General features: G+C 53.3%; 1 protein-coding gene across 1 annotated transcript in view; it reads right to left on the reverse strand.

The window, feature by feature from the left end:
• Window positions 1-3739: 3739 nt before the first annotated feature.
• Window positions 3740-15995, reverse strand: part of TLN1 (talin 1) — a 31405-nt gene continuing 19149 nt past the window's right edge. The window contains exons 33-57 of the mRNA XM_052644697.1: window positions 15775-15897; window positions 14421-14564; window positions 13788-13949; window positions 13404-13544; window positions 13133-13314; window positions 12802-12934; window positions 12533-12634; window positions 12279-12449; window positions 12047-12196; window positions 11838-11939; window positions 11633-11752; window positions 10759-10905; window positions 10462-10628; window positions 10189-10372; window positions 9973-10098; window positions 9756-9872; window positions 6538-6723; window positions 6306-6413; window positions 5701-5806; window positions 5381-5505; window positions 5153-5278; window positions 4982-5044; window positions 4690-4872; window positions 4409-4537; window positions 3740-4297 (exon numbers count right to left, since the gene is read on the reverse strand). Coding sequence (XP_052500657.1) covers window positions 4172-4297; window positions 4409-4537; window positions 4690-4872; window positions 4982-5044; window positions 5153-5278; window positions 5381-5505; window positions 5701-5806; window positions 6306-6413; window positions 6538-6723; window positions 9756-9872; window positions 9973-10098; window positions 10189-10372; window positions 10462-10628; window positions 10759-10905; window positions 11633-11752; window positions 11838-11939; window positions 12047-12196; window positions 12279-12449; window positions 12533-12634; window positions 12802-12934; window positions 13133-13314; window positions 13404-13544; window positions 13788-13949; window positions 14421-14564; window positions 15775-15897 — 3423 coding nt within the window. The 3' untranslated portion in view covers window positions 3740-4171. The remainder of the gene's footprint in view (window positions 4298-4408; window positions 4538-4689; window positions 4873-4981; window positions 5045-5152; window positions 5279-5380; window positions 5506-5700; window positions 5807-6305; window positions 6414-6537; window positions 6724-9755; window positions 9873-9972; window positions 10099-10188; window positions 10373-10461; window positions 10629-10758; window positions 10906-11632; window positions 11753-11837; window positions 11940-12046; window positions 12197-12278; window positions 12450-12532; window positions 12635-12801; window positions 12935-13132; window positions 13315-13403; window positions 13545-13787; window positions 13950-14420; window positions 14565-15774; window positions 15898-15995) is intronic.

Here is a 15995-nt window from a genome sequence, read left to right on the forward strand (position 1 = left end):
GCTCAGTGCCGGAGCAGGACATCACCATACTTTTCTTAAAGCTTCCGCCTTTTATGCGTTCTGTTCTCCCTCCCTTCCCTTGGCTGATTCCTGGTGGCTGTAAAGACATACCAGGTGTCAGCTTTTCTGAGAAGCCTTCTCTATCAACTCCTCCTTCCCACCCTCTCCACCTCATAGGTGCGTGTTTTTCCTGCAGGCTCCTAACTAACATTCTCATCATAGTCCCCCTTAAGTATAAGGGTACTGTTCTTGTACCTGTTTGCTTCTCCACCAGTCTGTGAACCCTCCAGAGAAGGGACTCTGTTTCAGTTCTGAATGCCCACTGTAGCATAGCATCAGGCATAAAGTTGGCACTGATAAACATTTGCCAGGTGAATTTTTTGTGCACCAGGTTCAGAATACATGCAGATACTTTGTGGATAAGTCATGGTCTAGTGGGGCAATTCTCAAACCTTTTCATTTTAGAACCCTATATACTCTTAAAAATTGAGAGTGGGGTTTGAAGATTCAAAAAGCTTTTGTTGGAGTAGGTTATATCTAACAATACTTATCATGTTAAAACAAAATTCAGTGTTTATTAATTCATTAAAAATAAAACAAACCCATTACACATTACTGTGTTAACATACTTTTAATGAAAAATAACTATATTCACATCCCCAAATTAGAGCATGGCAGTTGTTTTACATTTTTGCAAGTCTCTTTAATATCTGCCATAATAGACAGCTGGATTCTCAAAACCTACTTGTGCTTTCTGTCTGTTGCTATGTGCTGGTTGTTTGAAGTACTCTTTATGAAGAAAATCTAGTCTCGCACAGATACGTAGTTGGAAAAAAGAATATAATTCACTGACCCTTGAACGTGACAGGGGTCTGTGGAGTTGAAAATCCATAGCTTAACCCTCTGCTTGCTTCCTCCATATGCATGATTCTGCATCCCTGGATTCAACTAACCACTGATCATGTAGTACTGTAAATATCTATTGATCCCCATACAAATGTAACAACCCATGTTGTTCAAGTGTCAATGGCATGTGTAGCTTTTTGGGGGCAGTTGTGGATATTCTTCTTTGATACTACATCAACACTTGACTATTCTCTTAAAGGTTAGCTGCAGGGAAGAACCTGACCATATCAATAACCTTCCTGTACAATGTTTCAGTAAAATCCATTGGTCTGTATTGACTTTGGTTGGATCATTTTTTTTTACTCAGGGATAATTTTGTAAGCATGCATGCATTGGTCATTTGGAAAATGATTCACTGAGCAGGTGTTCCAAATGTCAACATATTTCATTATATATTATTTAAAAAGTCATGGTTTCAACAGAAAAGCTTGTTTTAAGTTTGGGGAAGCCCTAAAGCTCATGGTGGCAGATACAAGTTTTCTAAAATTTTAGTTGTCACTTGAAACCTTGAATTGTATCATTGGCAACAAGTATTGGCAGGTTTTTCCTTGAAGTGACACTTTCTGTTTTTGAGAAAAAAATCTGCCAGCTACCCAAGTCTGATAACTGTGGTTTGTCTGTCAGTCATTCCTGCAGGTAAATGTGGTCTATGAAAAAAGCAGCTAGTTCAGCTCAAAGAACTGTCTAGGTGCGTTCCTTGAGACACCATCATACTTTGGTGTGCACCAGAAAAGTTCTACACACACTCCCCAGTTCATCACAAGGAATATTGAAACACTTGTTACTTACTACAGGACTAAGAGTTAACAAAACGAATAATTTTTGCTGCTTCATCAAGGACATTCTTCAGGAAGAAGCCAGCATTTGTATCGTACAGTTAGTGGATGGTGGTGAAGCGTACAGTGACTACAGTGCAGTTTGGGCTACTGACTTGATTTGCACTAAGGCAGCTTACCCGCCAAATGTTCTTTCACTGTCAGTGCAAATGCTGATACTCTGAAAAAGGAAAATAGTGTCTTAGTATTACTATGAAAGTAGTCTTTTTTCTGTTTATTTTTGGCTGTGCTGGGTCTCCATTGCTGCGTGGCTTTTCTTTAGCTGTGGCGAGCGAGGGCTGCTCTTCCTTGCAGTGTGTAGGCTGCTCACTGCAGTCAGTGGCTTCTCCTGTTGTGGAGCGTGGGCTCTAGGGTGATGGGCTTCATTAGTTGTGATGTGTGGGCTCAGTGGCTGTGGCTTGTGGACTCCAGGGCACAGGCTTAACCGTTGTGGTGCAGGGGCTTAGGTGCTCTGCAGCATGTGGGATCTTCCCTGACCAGGGCTCGAACCTGTGTCACCTGCATTGGCCGGCAGACTCTTCACCACTGAGCCACCAGGGAAACCCATATGAAAATAATCTTGACCTTATGGACCCCTGCAAGGATCCTGGGCACCCCTAGAGGCCTGAGCGTCAACTGCATTGTAAGAACTGCTGGTCTAATAGGTATTTGAGTCTCTCCCCAGAAGACTCCCTGAGGCATCAGTATCAAGAGGAACGTGATTGGTCACAGTTCCTGAGGATATGGCAGGGAAGTGGTAGCAGGGGTCAGCAGCTGTCTGGGCTCATAGCTGGAGTTCAAACGGTCTGGGCTACCACTTGTTGGGGAAGTGGTAAAAGGGATTTGATCTCTAAGGTCTTCAACGATGCCAGGACATGGAATCTGGGGTTAGGGGGCCAGAGCCACATGGACTGCAGTTCCCAGTCTGCGTCAGAGAGGTGATAATACATCTGTTTTCCAGTGCTTAGCCTGGGCCTGGCTTAGTAAATATTGAATGAATTAATCACAGGTGACACGAGTGATAGCAGGAAGCTGGCACCTCCCCTGATGGGCTGCCCTGGGGAGGACAAAGTCATTCTACATTAAACCTACTTTAATGGGGTAGGAGTAGAAGATGTCATGCCTTTAAGGAGGTGACAGGAGGTGACAAGAGTAGCAGCAGATTGGGTGGTGTTTGTGTTCTACTTGGAGGGAGAAGCAAGGAAGTAACATACTGAGCAATAGGGCTGGTTGAAGAATCATACATGAAAAAAGTGGCAGATCTGAGAGGGCTGCCAGGTGGTCCAGGCAACGTGGGCCATGTGGGCAGATGTGGGAGGAAGTGGAAGCACATGGCAATCCCCACCTCCCCCACTCAACCTTCAAGTGAGCGGGGCAGCTGGCACAGGGCTCCCAGCACCCGCCTGGCCATTAGGGGAGCTCTGGCCCCTGACGATGCGGCCTCACGCTTGGGTCTGGCTTTTTCAGTTGCTTCTCTTCTAGTGCTGTTCTGGGCAGGAGTGGCAGCAAGGCCAGGGAGGGGCTGGAAGTGCCCAACCCAGTCAACAGTTGAGCCTACCTGAGGCAGCCTCAGGCTGGATTTTTGGCTTGTTAACTGCCTCAACCAAATCTGGCCGTAGTTCTCTTAGGCTCAGATACTTGTATCCATAGGCTTGTTTCAGCAAAGCTGCTTCTTGGAAACTCGGACTTGGTGAGGGACTAGGTTTGTTCACATGAGTGGTGATGAAGAACAGAGTGTGTCCCTGGTAGCCACAAAGAGCACTGGCAGCTGCTGTCCCAGGAACAGAAGAATGACACTTGGTGTGGCGTGGGCGCTGGCCGGAGAGGCAAGGGACAGCAGCAGCATGCCTGCTCAGGGACAGCTTCCTGACTAGGATGACTTAGGGCTCTGCGTGTAGTGGGAGCAAGGGGCCTCGGGGCAGACTTCTGAGCCCATCAAGCTGGGCCACAGTACTCCATCCCATTCTCTACCCACCTGCCCTCGGGGCGGGTATCTCCTCATGAAGCCAGGCTGAGGCTGCAGGCAGAATCACCTTTATTGGAGCATGACCTGTTTGGGGCTTACACCCCCGGCCCCCACAGGTAGTTGGGGGTGGGGGGTGGATAGTATAAAAAAGGATGAGTAGAGCGGAGGCTGTGGGGACTGGCTGGAAGCTGCTGGCAGGGTGGAGCGGGCTGGGGCCCTGGCAGGTTCAGACTGAGGTACAGCAGCGTTAATAATACTCCGGGAACGTTAATATTCTGGGGAGGGGCAGGCACTTAGGGGGCCCTAGGGCATGAAGGCACTTGGAGTCCGGGAAGGGCCAGGGAACGTGCGGCAGGACCAGGCCCAGGGTTTGGCAGGCACTTGGGGGTGCTGGGGTTGGGCAGGCTGGGCCCGACAGCCCAGGAGGCTTTGGTAGTGAGGCACAGTCTCTGGGCTGGGTCTGTGATACACACAAGCGGCTGCCCTAGTGCTCGTCTCGAAGCTCTGAAGGTAAGAACTTGTACTGCTGCTGCCGGATCTGCGCCAGCTTCTTCCGTGCCTCCTCCAGCTCTCGTTCCTTCCGAAGCATCTCTTCCTGGGCGGCAATGATCTGAGGGACAGAGATCAGGGACTCAGTCAGTGAGTATGTACATCAAGGTCTGGGGGAGTGGGAACGAGCGCAGGCATCGTGACTGCCCCGCTGATGTCCCTCAGAGCTTACCTGGGCAATGCCCCCGACCATCTTCTCCTTCACCACCACGGTCTCATTCTCCTGTTCTTCAAAGGCTGCAGCCTTCTGGGCTGCCTTCACCAGGTTGTCTGAGGCTCGCTTCACTGCGTTGCCGGCAGCCTTGGCAGAGAGAGAGAGCAGGCAGTGTGAGATGAGAACTTGGGAAGGTCCCAGCTGAGCAAGGCCCCCGTCTCCCTCGCAGAAAGCATGTCAGGGGTGACAGTTGAAAGCAGCTCAGCTCAAGGCACATGAGATGGGCCAGGGGGCCTCACCTGAAGCCTCTTCATTGCCTCAGAGTCCTGGTCGGCCTTGACCTTGCAGGCTACGAGGAGCTGGGCTGTGGAGGCGGCGACCTGCTTGGCCGATGAGATGAGCTTCTCCTGGCTGGCGTGGCCTTGGACAGCTGCATTGGCTGCCTCACACAGGTTGTTGGTGGCCGCGGCCACCATCCGGGCCTGAAGCAGGGAGATTAGGTTAGAACGTGCCTCCTGCCCTGGTCCATCCCCTCTCCAGCCTCTCAAGTCCCTGAAGTGCAGAGGGGCACAGGGGCAGTTGTACACTCACAGCAGAGATGAGGCCCTGGGACCACTGTCCATCATCCAGTGCGTTGGCTGGAATGGCGCCCACCTGTGGAGGAGGGCAGGAGTCTGCTCAGACTCGTGCCCTCCTGAGAGCCTCCCGGAGGAGACCATTATGCCATGTGGAAGGCAAAGCTGCTGGTATCCAAGTCCTTACCTTCCCCTGGGCCACCAGTTCCCTCTGCGCAGCTGAGGCAGCCTTCACCAGGGCGCTGGTGGCTGCTGCGATGGACTTGGCAGCTTCCAGTATCTGCTCCTCAAAGTTCAAGGACTCGTCCGCCTCCTGCAAAAAAGAGACAGAAGTGGCAGAGAGAGATGCAGGGTAAGGGGAGGCTGAAGGTGCAGACACTCTGAGCGGAGGGGAGAAGAAGGGAGCAGGGCTGACCTTGGGTTTGGCTCGGGGCTTCAGCTGCTCCAGCTTCTTGGCCGCAGCCTCAATGGCGGCCGCGGCTCCCAGGAGTTCATTCTCAGCAATGACTGTGGGGTCCTCTGGGTCCACCCATTCTGTTCCTGGTGGACAAAGCAAGGAGGGAAGGGTCTAAGGCAGAGCAGGGAGATCAGGAGCACCAGGCAGTGTGCTTACTGTCACCAGGCCCTGGCATCTGTGAAGACTCTGCAGAGGCCATCTCTGAGCAGCCTCCTGGAAGCAGAGTTCTCCCCAGAACAAGGGTTTCCCTTCCCTCCCTGCCCCTGGTCACCCCTTACCCTTCATGGCCTCAGCAGCCTGGATGAGTTCAGTGACTGATCCAGCCACACGCTTTGAGTGCACCGTCAATTGCTGCTTCAATTCTGGGCTTGGCTTCTGCAGGGTCTGGGGAAGAGGGGGCAGGGGGCAGAGAGCATCAGATCTCAGCTTCTACCTTGACCCTTGAAACAGGGGAGAGCCCGCCCCCTCCCGCCACCCCTACCCCAGGCCGCTCCACACCACAGCCTGAAACAGTACACAGTCTATCCAGGAGCACGCCAGACATCACATTGCATGCATGGTGAAGACAGTGAAGCTATGTGTCACTCACCGGCTGACAAGGAGCCAGGAGAAGGATGAAATGAGAAGAAAGAAGAGATGAGGAGGTAGAGGAGGGGGAGGGCAGGCGGGAAGAGAGGAGACAAGAGAAAGAGGAGGAGGTGAGTGGGAGAACCAAAGATGCTCAAACTGATGGAGCCCCAGAGGAAGGGAGATGTGGAAACAAGGACACACTCGGGGAACAGATCGGGGGTGGGGAGGAGATCTGAACCAAAGATTAGAGTGCAGGCCTGAGGCCTGTGTATTCAGGGAGGCCGCTGTGAGGAACAGACACCTCCCGCCTTACCAGCAGCACGTGGTCCAGCAGTTCCAGGTAGCCATTGGCACATTCCTGGCCAAAGTGTAGGGCTCGGAGCCGCACGTCTGGAGCCACTTCCGGGTGGTAGGCGGCTTCCTGTAGCACAGAGTATACATTAGCCTTAGGATCCCAAAGAGCTCCCAAGTCCCTGCAGGTTCTCCCCTACCATGTGCTGCCCTCAAGCTGCCTTAAACTCCTGCCTCACCGCCGGGATTTCTACCTTGCAAGCTCGGAGCATATCTGCAATAGCACGGCGACTCAGATTGGCTGTGGCAATGACATCCTCCTGGCGACAGGAGTTCCCAGCGGCAACGGCCTTGGCGGTTGCCATGGTGATACCCTTGGTCATGCGGATGAAATCTTCAGGGGTAGAGGTCTTGGCAGGTGGCTCTGGGGAGCAGAAGACCTGTTGGGGTAGAGCAAGAAGAAAAACTCCACGGTGAGGGAGGCTGTGAGATGGAGCAGCACTTGTGTGACTGGTTCATTCATCTGCGTACTCAGTCAACAGGCAGCCACTGAGTAGTTACTGTAGATCAGCGCTAGGAGGCTTTCACATGTTCACAGCTAATACAAGAGAAGGCAGTTGGTCCTCATTTCTGACTAAAGTGATTGGGGAAAGTGTATTTGAAATTAAGCAAGTACCTTTGTGCTGGCTTTTCATTCCTAAAGAGAAGTCTTAATGTGGCAAGTGGTGAAGGTGGGTAAGGAGCTGGGTCTTAAGAATACAGATAACAGGAGTGCACTGACATAATGGCAGAGCACAAATAACCAGGATGTCAAGTGTGAGAGAGTATTAAGAAATGTTCTAGAGCACAGGGATGGCAGAGCAAAGGCTGTTGGGACCTTGGATATCAGAACAAGGAACTTAGAATTTTACACAGTATGTAAAAGTCATAAAAATATTTTGCTGTATGTGTTCACCCAACAAATTCAATCCCACTAAAGATCAGCTAGGTGGGAGACTACGTGAGGTGCTGAGGGTGCAGCGGGGAATAAGCTAGACAAGGTCCTGTCCTCATGGACCTTACATTCTGGTTTTGGGTACAAATGATAAATAGGTGAACGAGCAGGGAAACTACACTGTGAAGGGGAAAAAGGGTGCTGTGATGAGAAAGAAAAAGGAAGTTCTTTTTTAGAAAGGTGGTCAAGGAAGCCTCTGGCGGAGGGGATGTTTAAGCTGACGCCTGAAGGATCAGAAGGGGCCAGATGTTCAAAAAACTGGTAAAGAGCAAGAACAGGGGTCTGCAGTGGGTGGAGCTGAGACTGCAGGGGCCTGGCCCCTGGCCCAGAGGAGAGAAGGGTGAGGAGAGACTGGGGAAGGCAGCAGGGGCTCTGGAGCCTGGAAGGCCCTGGTGTGGAGAGCGGACTTTACCAAAGATGCCAGGGCAGTCACTGGAGGATTGTAAGCACTGAAGTGACATAACCTGATTTATATTTTTAAGAGATTATTCTGGGAATTCCCTGGTGGTCCAGAGGTTAGGACTCAGCACTTTCACTGCCATGGCCCTGGGTTGAATCCCTGGTTGAAGAGCTAAGATCCCACAAGCTGCATGGTGAGGCGCCCCCCCACCCCCCAAAAAATTATCCTCTGTGTTGAGAGGATTGACTGGGGAGGGGGAGGTAAGTGGAGAAGCAGGGAGTTTATACAGATGCTGTCACATAAACACAGCTACGGCCTGATGATGGTTTTGACAAGGTGCTGGTAGCAGAGATGGGAAATGAGAAATTGAGGTCTATTTGGAGGGACCACTAAAAGAACTGCTGATGAGCTCAGATGTGGGGAACAATGAGAGAAAGATGTTAAAACGGAGTTTCTGGCTTTAGGAACTGAGTTACTGAAAGGTGCTATTTAGTGATATGGGAAAGAGGAGGGAATGAATGATCAAGTTTGGTAAGTAGAAAGGAATTTCAATTTGAACATCTCTGAGGAGAAGTGAAAACAGAGGATGAGAAAGATAAATTTAGAAGTTAGAAAGATGGGGACTGCCCCTGTGGTCCAGTGGTTAAGAATCTGCCTGCCAGTGGAACACAGGTTTGATCCCTGGTCTGGGAAGATCCCATATGTGGGGGAGGAACTAAGTCTGTGCACACAACTTCTGAGCATAAGTGAAGCCCACACGCCTAGAGCCCATGCCCCACAAGAGACGCCACTGCAGTGAGCATAACTGAAGCCCAGGCGCCTAGAGCCCGTGCGCCACAAGAGACCGCCACTGCAGTGAGCATAACTGAAGCCCAGGCGCCTAGAGCCCGTGCCCCACAGCAAGAGACGCCACTGCAGTGAGCATAAGCGAAGCCCACATGCCTAGAGCCTGTGCCCCACAGCAAGAGACGCCACTGCAATGAGCGTAAGTGAAGCCCACGTGCCTAAAGCCCGTGCCCCACAGCAAGACACGCCACTGCAGTGAGCATAAGCGAAGCCCACGCGCCTAGAGCCCATGCCCCACAGCAAGACACGCCACTGCAGTGAGCATAAGCGAAGCCCACGCACCTAGAGCCCGTGCCCCACAGCAAGACATGCCACTGCAGTGAGAAGCCTGTGCAGCGCAAGGAAGGGTAGCCCTGGCTCGCCACAACTGGAGAAGGCCCACGTGCAGCAAAGAAGACCCAGTGTAGCCAAAAAATAAGTCAAAAAAAAAAAAAGAAGAACATGACAAAGACTGAAGGCAAGGAGACCAGGTCAAAACCTGGCACAGCAGTCACAGTGAGGGGGAGTGCTGCCTGTGGGCTGGGAGGGAAGGAAGGAGAGGGAGACACTGGAGGAGGGCAGCACAGGACCTGGTGATGGCCTGCAGGTTGTGAGCGAGGCTGTGAAGCCACAGGCGACGGGGAGGGAGCCTGCTGCAACGGCAGGCTGTGGCCATGCTTAGTAGGAAGAGTAGCTGGTGGGAAGGCACTGTGGCTCGGTGCTAAGGTCAACCAGGAGGCTGCAGATGACTAAGCGCAGAACTGGAAGTCTGCTTGTCAGAGAACAATGATGAGAGGGTTGAACCTGCCAAAGAGGAGTACGAAGGCGATCGGTGCAGTTTCAGGAAGGCCTCTAAGATTTATCTGGTTGAAGGTGAGTGCAACTATAGAGGAGATGTGGGGGGCAACAGAAAAGCGAGTGTCAAAAAGGCCAAAGGAAGAAAGGCTTTCAAAGAGAGGCTTGTTAGGGGGTCCGCTGTTTTGGAAATGACTGAAGAAGGTGAAGGCTAAGAAGTGACCCCTGAATGTGGCAACTGAGAGGCCAGAGAAAGTAGAGGCGGGGATGAAGAGGGTAGGTGTCAAACGCCAAGGAGGAAACAGGTGAGGAAGGGGAGACAGCGCAGCATGCACAGGAAGTCTGGCAGGGGGAGGAGGCTGAGCGTCAGCGTCTTTGTGCATGTGTGGGCGGCGCACATTCACAATCCACCCAGACCCCGCTCTCCAGCCCAGGCCCCGCTGCACAGACAGGCTCACCGCCAGCTCCTGCCGAATATGCTCCGTGGTGGCCTCCAGGGCGCGCGTGCCTTTGGTGGCCTCATCCTCCACCGCTTTCACGGTCTTGAGCAGTGATGTCACATTGGTTACCATCACCTGTGGGCATCAGAGGAGGGAGGGCAGCATCATTTTACGGGGCGGGCAGAAGCACACTGGTCTACTCCCCACCTGGGGAGCTTCTCTCTTTTCCTCCCACCTTGGCAGAGTTCTTGAGCTGCCACACAGCAGGGTCGTCACCGACTTTGCCAGCTGCAGCCTTGGTGGCACTGATGAGGTCTCCCAGGGCCTTGGCCACATCTTTAACTGCATTGATCAGCACCACCTGTGTGCGAGAGCAGAGGCTCTGGTCTGTGGGAGGAAAGGGGGGATCAGGAAGTGGTTCTGGCCAAAGTGAGGCGTGTGGGGCAGATACCTGGGTCTCTGGGTCCTCAGCTCCCAGGCTGGCTGCACCCAGCTTGACCACATCGGCAAGGCGGGTGATGGTGGCCACGGAGGACTGGGCTGCCTGTGCCAACTTCTCCTGGCTGCCAGCTGCATTCTGCACCAGGACCTTGGTGTCTTCCACCAGCACCTTGGCAGTCTTCAGAATGCCCTCCCTGGGGGACAGCCCAGCCCAGTCAGCTCTTCTCAGGCCTCCCCCAACCCCTCTGGCCCCCCACAGCACAAGGCCCAGTTCCCTCCTCACCGGTGGTCAGCGAAGGTTTCAGCCCCCTCACGGTTGAGCGTGCCGGCAGTGGCGAACATGATGGTGGTGTCCAGGTCGGCGATGATGCCGGACACGGCGCTGGCGGCTGTGATGCAGGCCTGGGTGCCACGATTCCCAGCCTGGAGCGCAGCCAGCACGTGGGAGACCTGCGGGAGGAGAGTCAGGTGGTGACTGTGGTAGGGCCCCCGTAAGAGGATAGGTCCTGGGTCTGGGAGAAGGGACAGAGGAAAGGGCTGAGGAGCGCAGCCCCCAGGCCATGGGGACGGGCTCAGTTACCTTTTCAGAGACTCTCCGGGCACACTCTATGAGCTCCTTCTTGGTGTAGGCGTCACTGGGGCTGCACTGCAGAGCACCTGCCTTGGTGACCAGAGCTGCGCAGCCGTGTCCCAGCTCCTGAACCCGGTGCTTGATGTGGGCGCCTATCTGTGAGTAGATGAAACAGGGAGATGGATTTTACAAGAGGATTCAGGGATGTCCACTGCACTTGGAGGAGGCACTAAGGACCTAAAAAAACACTCACTGAGCACTAAATAGGTAGTGAGAAGTACTCTGCACAGACTTGTCCTGTTTCACAGCCTTTAGTCAGGAAGTCTCCTCCCACACATGGAAAATACTAGCCTGTGGGCACCAGCTGTGAGGACCGTGCTAATAAGCACAGCGAGGAGGAGGGGGAGAAGCCCTCACGCTGGGGTATCTGAAGCAGAGGCCACGGCTTACAGTTTGGCGTGTGTGGCTGTGGAGGGGTTTGGGCTGGGGATTAGGTGTGTCATGCTAAGATCCAATTACTTGCTTTCTTGGAAAGCCAGGAGCTTAGGGAAGGAAGCGCTTCAGGGCTTTGCAACATGGAAGAACTAGGAAGGGAAGAAAGGCTTGCAGCACAGCAGAGAAGCAGCCACAGGCAATCAGGGCCAGCAGGGCCAATAGTGGCAGCCCAGGCAATCTCTAGACCCTGGGCTACTCCTTATCCCTGTGATGGAGGCTTTTATCCCACCCTTTATGGAGCCCTGATCACTCTTTCATGGAGCGGCCCTGAGGATGAGTTCCCCTTTCTATGAAAGACCCGAGTGGCTGAGGGTGGGACAGCCTCAGAGCTGACATCATGGGACAAGGGGCACGCCTTGAGTTTTCTGTCAGGGGCAGGGGAAGTTACCTCTTCATTTTCAGCAGCCACAGCTGCAGGCTTGGCCTGGGAGGCGAGACGACCATAGTCACTAGTCAGCTGGTTAGCGAGAGGGCCCAGCTCCTCAGGGCTGGTGTTTGACTTGGTTACCTGGTGATAGGAGGAAGTGAATTGATATCCAAACTCAATGTCCGAACTCTCCAAGAGCAGGCCTCTTGTATGCTCCCAATCTCACCATCTCCTGAACGGTGACAGCAATGGCCTTGGCTGTCCGCACCATGGTGGTCTGATAATCCACGAAGGAACCCTCTGGTTCACCCATTGGTCCTTCATCTAGCTGAGGGGGGAGAATGGCAGAAGGGGAAAGACTGGGCTCAGGGACACTGGTCCACAGGCACCTCTGTCCACAGGCACCTCCATCCACACACTTCCCAAGACTCCAACCTGGTTGATGGCCTGGGTGATGGAGTCCACCATGCCACCGACGACCCCGGCAGCACTGGCTGCCTCGTTGAGGGTGGTTGTCAGGTCCTCCACGGCCTCTGTCATCATCTGCACAGCCTCCTCCAGGGCTTCCTGGGTGTGAGCTGCTTGCTGTGGGGCAGAGCAAGTGAGCTGGGGAGGGAGTAGTGGTTCCTGCTTCTCTTACTATAGTAGCAGCGCCTTAGCTCAGTACCTTGGGGTTACCGCCAGCTTCCTTGGCTGTGTACAGCAGCTGCAGGGCAGACTCGGCCAAGGTTTTGGTCTGGTCCAGGAGCGCCATCTGCTGTGGGTGGCTCAGGGTTTTGGAGGCAGCACCCACGGCAGCCAGAGTGAGTGGCTCAAAGTACTGGGCCATCTGGGACACCTGCGACAAGGGGTTAGGATGGGGGTCAGCCTGGCCAGGTACCCTGGTTCAACCTACCCAAGCCCATGTGTCGCCCCAGGTACCTTGTGTCCCAGCTGGGAGGCTTCAGCCCGGGCAGCGCTGGCCAGCGGCTCAATAAGATGGGAGATTTCCTGCACCGCAGTGAGCATCTGGGTGTGCAAGGCCTGGGGAGGAAGTGGACTTTAGCCCTGACTGTGACCTGCACAGGACCCCACTCTTCCTTCCACACCCAACCGACCCAGTACCCAGCATGTTCCATACCCTCTATGTGTCTATGAGCTCACTCCCAGATCCCCCACCTTCCTAAGCCTGCCCTCCCTCCTCCCCTTACCTCCTGAGAGATCCCTTCACGGGGAGCGAGCTGCTGGCTGACTGCAGCCAGAGAAGCCTGGTCAAGGTCCCGCAGACAGCTGTTCAGAGCTGCAATGGCTGTCTCACACTCCAACTGCCCTGGAGCCTTGTCCCTGCAGACATATCACAGTCTCCAACATCAAGTACACCTCTTGAGCACAAGGCTGGCCCACCTTTCCCTGTACCCCAAATCTTGGACCACAGCTGCCCTCCAACACTGGCCCATCTCACCGCACCACAGTGCCCATCCCTCTGTTCTGTCAGAGGGATGTGCATCCCCCAGGCACAAGGTTTTCCACCCTGCCTCCTACCTCATGCTTGTAATCAGCTTCTTGATGGAGTCCGAGACAGTACGGGAGTGGCCAGCCAGCACGGACCAGCGTGGTGGGTCCCGCGGATTGACCGCCAGGGCTCGGGCTGTCTGGATGAGGCCCCCAGCACTCTCCAACATTGTCTTGGCAGAGATCACAATGGGCTCCATGGCAGCCCGGCCCTGGGGAGAGGGGAGGCCGAGGGGTGAGTCTCAAGACTCCTGGAAACAAGATGAGGTGGCCAGCAGTTCATGCCTTCACCCTGCCTCACCTCAGGGCTGATTTGGGCAGGAACACTGGAGAACTCAGGGTTGGATGCAAAGGCGCTCAGATTGTCCACAGCCTCCAGCAAAGGAGCTGTTGCTGCTCGGCACTGGGCACGGTTCTCCTCTGTGAAGGCCCCATCCAGCGCCTGAAGTGGGAGTGACAAGGAGGAGCTCAGGATGGACTGCAGACAAAGGCAGTGAAGCCCAGGTCTCCCTCCTGAGCTCAAAGGGCATGGGGAGGGGCTGGTGGTGACCAGTGCAGACAGGAAAGACCTTGGGCTTAGGCAGGTGGGACTGGGTGAAGGCCTCAGGGAATGACGGGGTTTAGGGGTCAGGGGAGAGAAGACTGGACAGGTCAGGGAGAGGTTGAGAATTCAAACACTGGGAACCTTGATGGTCTTGACAAGATTGGCCGTGCTGTTGGCCACCTCCTTGGCTGATTGTACAAACTGGCGCTTGGCGGTGGGATTGCTGGTTCGGGCAGAAGCTAGGCGGCAGCTGTTACACAGTGCAGACGTGTGTTTGGCCACAATGGTGGCTGCAGAGAGCACCTGAGGAGGCAGAGATGTGGAAGAGCCATGTGAAGGCAGGAGGGCCGTGTCTACACCGGGGAGCAGCCCCTTCAGCTTGGGGGATGGACAGCAATCCTTTGGAAGCCTCATTAAGAAAGACAGAGTCACCTGAAAGTCAAGATCTGGGAGACAGATACCCAAAGATGCGCAGGGTGTAGGAGAAAGGAAAATGAAAAGCCGGCACACTAATGGAGAAATCGCTCACAGGCTCAGGAGGAGAGAGAACGCAAACCTCCATAGAGAAGTCATGGAAGTAAAGGCAGTAACGGAAGGAATGATGAGAAACACAGCCAGAGAAGACAGTGGCCCAGAGAAGCTATGGGCAGGAGGCCAGCACTGGGGCGCCACCCAGCGCTGCACGTCCTGCACCTTCTCCCACCACGGGGGCGGCCTGTCCTGGCTCAGCAGCCTTTCCCAGGCTTGCTCACAGTGACTGCACCCCTGAGTTACCTGGGCCTGGGTGCAGCCAGGCTCCCCCAAACTCTGACAGGCCATCTGAATTGCCTGGTTTGCTCGGGCAAACTGTGTGGGCTCCACCAGCCCTTGTTGTCCAGCTTGGCTGTTGGGGTCAGACACGCCAACCAGGTATGCAGCCTGTAGAGAGAGAAGAGTGGGGTGAGGAATAAGGAATATTCCTGAGGTAGGACTGGAATAGCCACAGTGGGGACAAAGGGGAGCAGGGGTAAGTTCAGTGGCCAGGGTTCTACGTGAGTGGAGATACATTAGCAAACTGCAATTATAGTATAAAAGAGGGAAAAACCTCTCCTGTTTTGTTAAATGTGTTCAAACATCTCAGATTAAAAAATGAAAAAAAAAAAGCAGCAGCACAGTAAGCTTTTTATCAAAATTCAGTTCACCTGTTTTTGTATGTTGGGTCTTGAGGTAAAAAGTAGTGCTTATTCTAAGTGCTGGTAAAAAAAAAGTTTGAAAGACACACACACACACACACACACAGCCTCTTTTAGAGGCTAATAAAACTGTGGGTGGTGTTAGGCTAATTAACACATAACGCCTCCAAGCTTCAGAGATTTAGAAAGAGGGAAGGGATGGTTGCCAAAAACTGTTTCTGCTTGGAAGATCATCGTAAGGTTTGATTCTTACTTCACCCAACACATGATAGCTTTGCATTTTCTTCCTCATGCTTTTCCAGAAATACGTCAAACCGTATTCAGCAGGCCACCCAACAGAACAGGGCACAGGGAAGCAGGGAGATTGAAGGAAACAGGCTGAAAGGATGAGCTCTCAAGTCAGTTTGTTTTAAGGATTCATAAATAAAAGCAAAATACTCTGAGCCAATGGATCGTTTTATACTTCATAATGCAGAAAAAGGCAAGTTAGGTGGTGACTCACGTAACTGGGAATTTAGTGTAATAATTATGTGTGGACTTCCCTGGGGGTCCAGTGGTTGAGATAGCACTTCCAAACTCAGGGTGCATGAGTTTGATCCCTGATCACGAAACTAAGAGCCAGCTTGCCGTGTGGCTCAGCAAAAGAAAAAAAAAAAGTACTAATTATATGAAAATAATTTGCATATGCTAGGCAGAATATACCAGGCAAGCTGGGGCCAGATTCAGTGGTTGTTCAGTGTAATCACAACTGAAAGCACCAGGGCTCAGCGGTGACAGTGATCAGAATTGTTGGTGTTCTATGCTTGCTGACAAACACCTCTACTTTAGGTGGGGAAAGATCCCCATCTTCCACACAGCTGGCTTTATAACTTTGTCCTCTGTGCATGTGGGTCAGAGTGCGAGGAGGTGGGCTAGAGACAACAGGGGAGTTCCAGGGACCATCCCAGGAGGATAACCTGTGCAGCTGCCTCGGTGAAGCCGCAGAGGGCCTTGGAGGCTGTGGCGACAGCCTCCCCAAACTCTGGCAGGTTTCCGTTCTTGGCATTTTGGGAGATGCCGGTCATGGCCTCACCCAGCACCTGGGGAACAGAGGGTATAGGGAGAGTCAGATCTTGTCCTCAGAGGGAGAGGGCAGCCCCTGGCTGGCTCATTTTCCTACCCTCTCCCCTCCTTGGGA

Source organism: Budorcas taxicolor, chromosome 8 (genome assembly GCF_023091745.1).
Source record: "Budorcas taxicolor isolate Tak-1 chromosome 8, Takin1.1, whole genome shotgun sequence".
NCBI classification, from domain to species: domain Eukaryota; kingdom Metazoa; phylum Chordata; class Mammalia; order Artiodactyla; family Bovidae; genus Budorcas; species Budorcas taxicolor.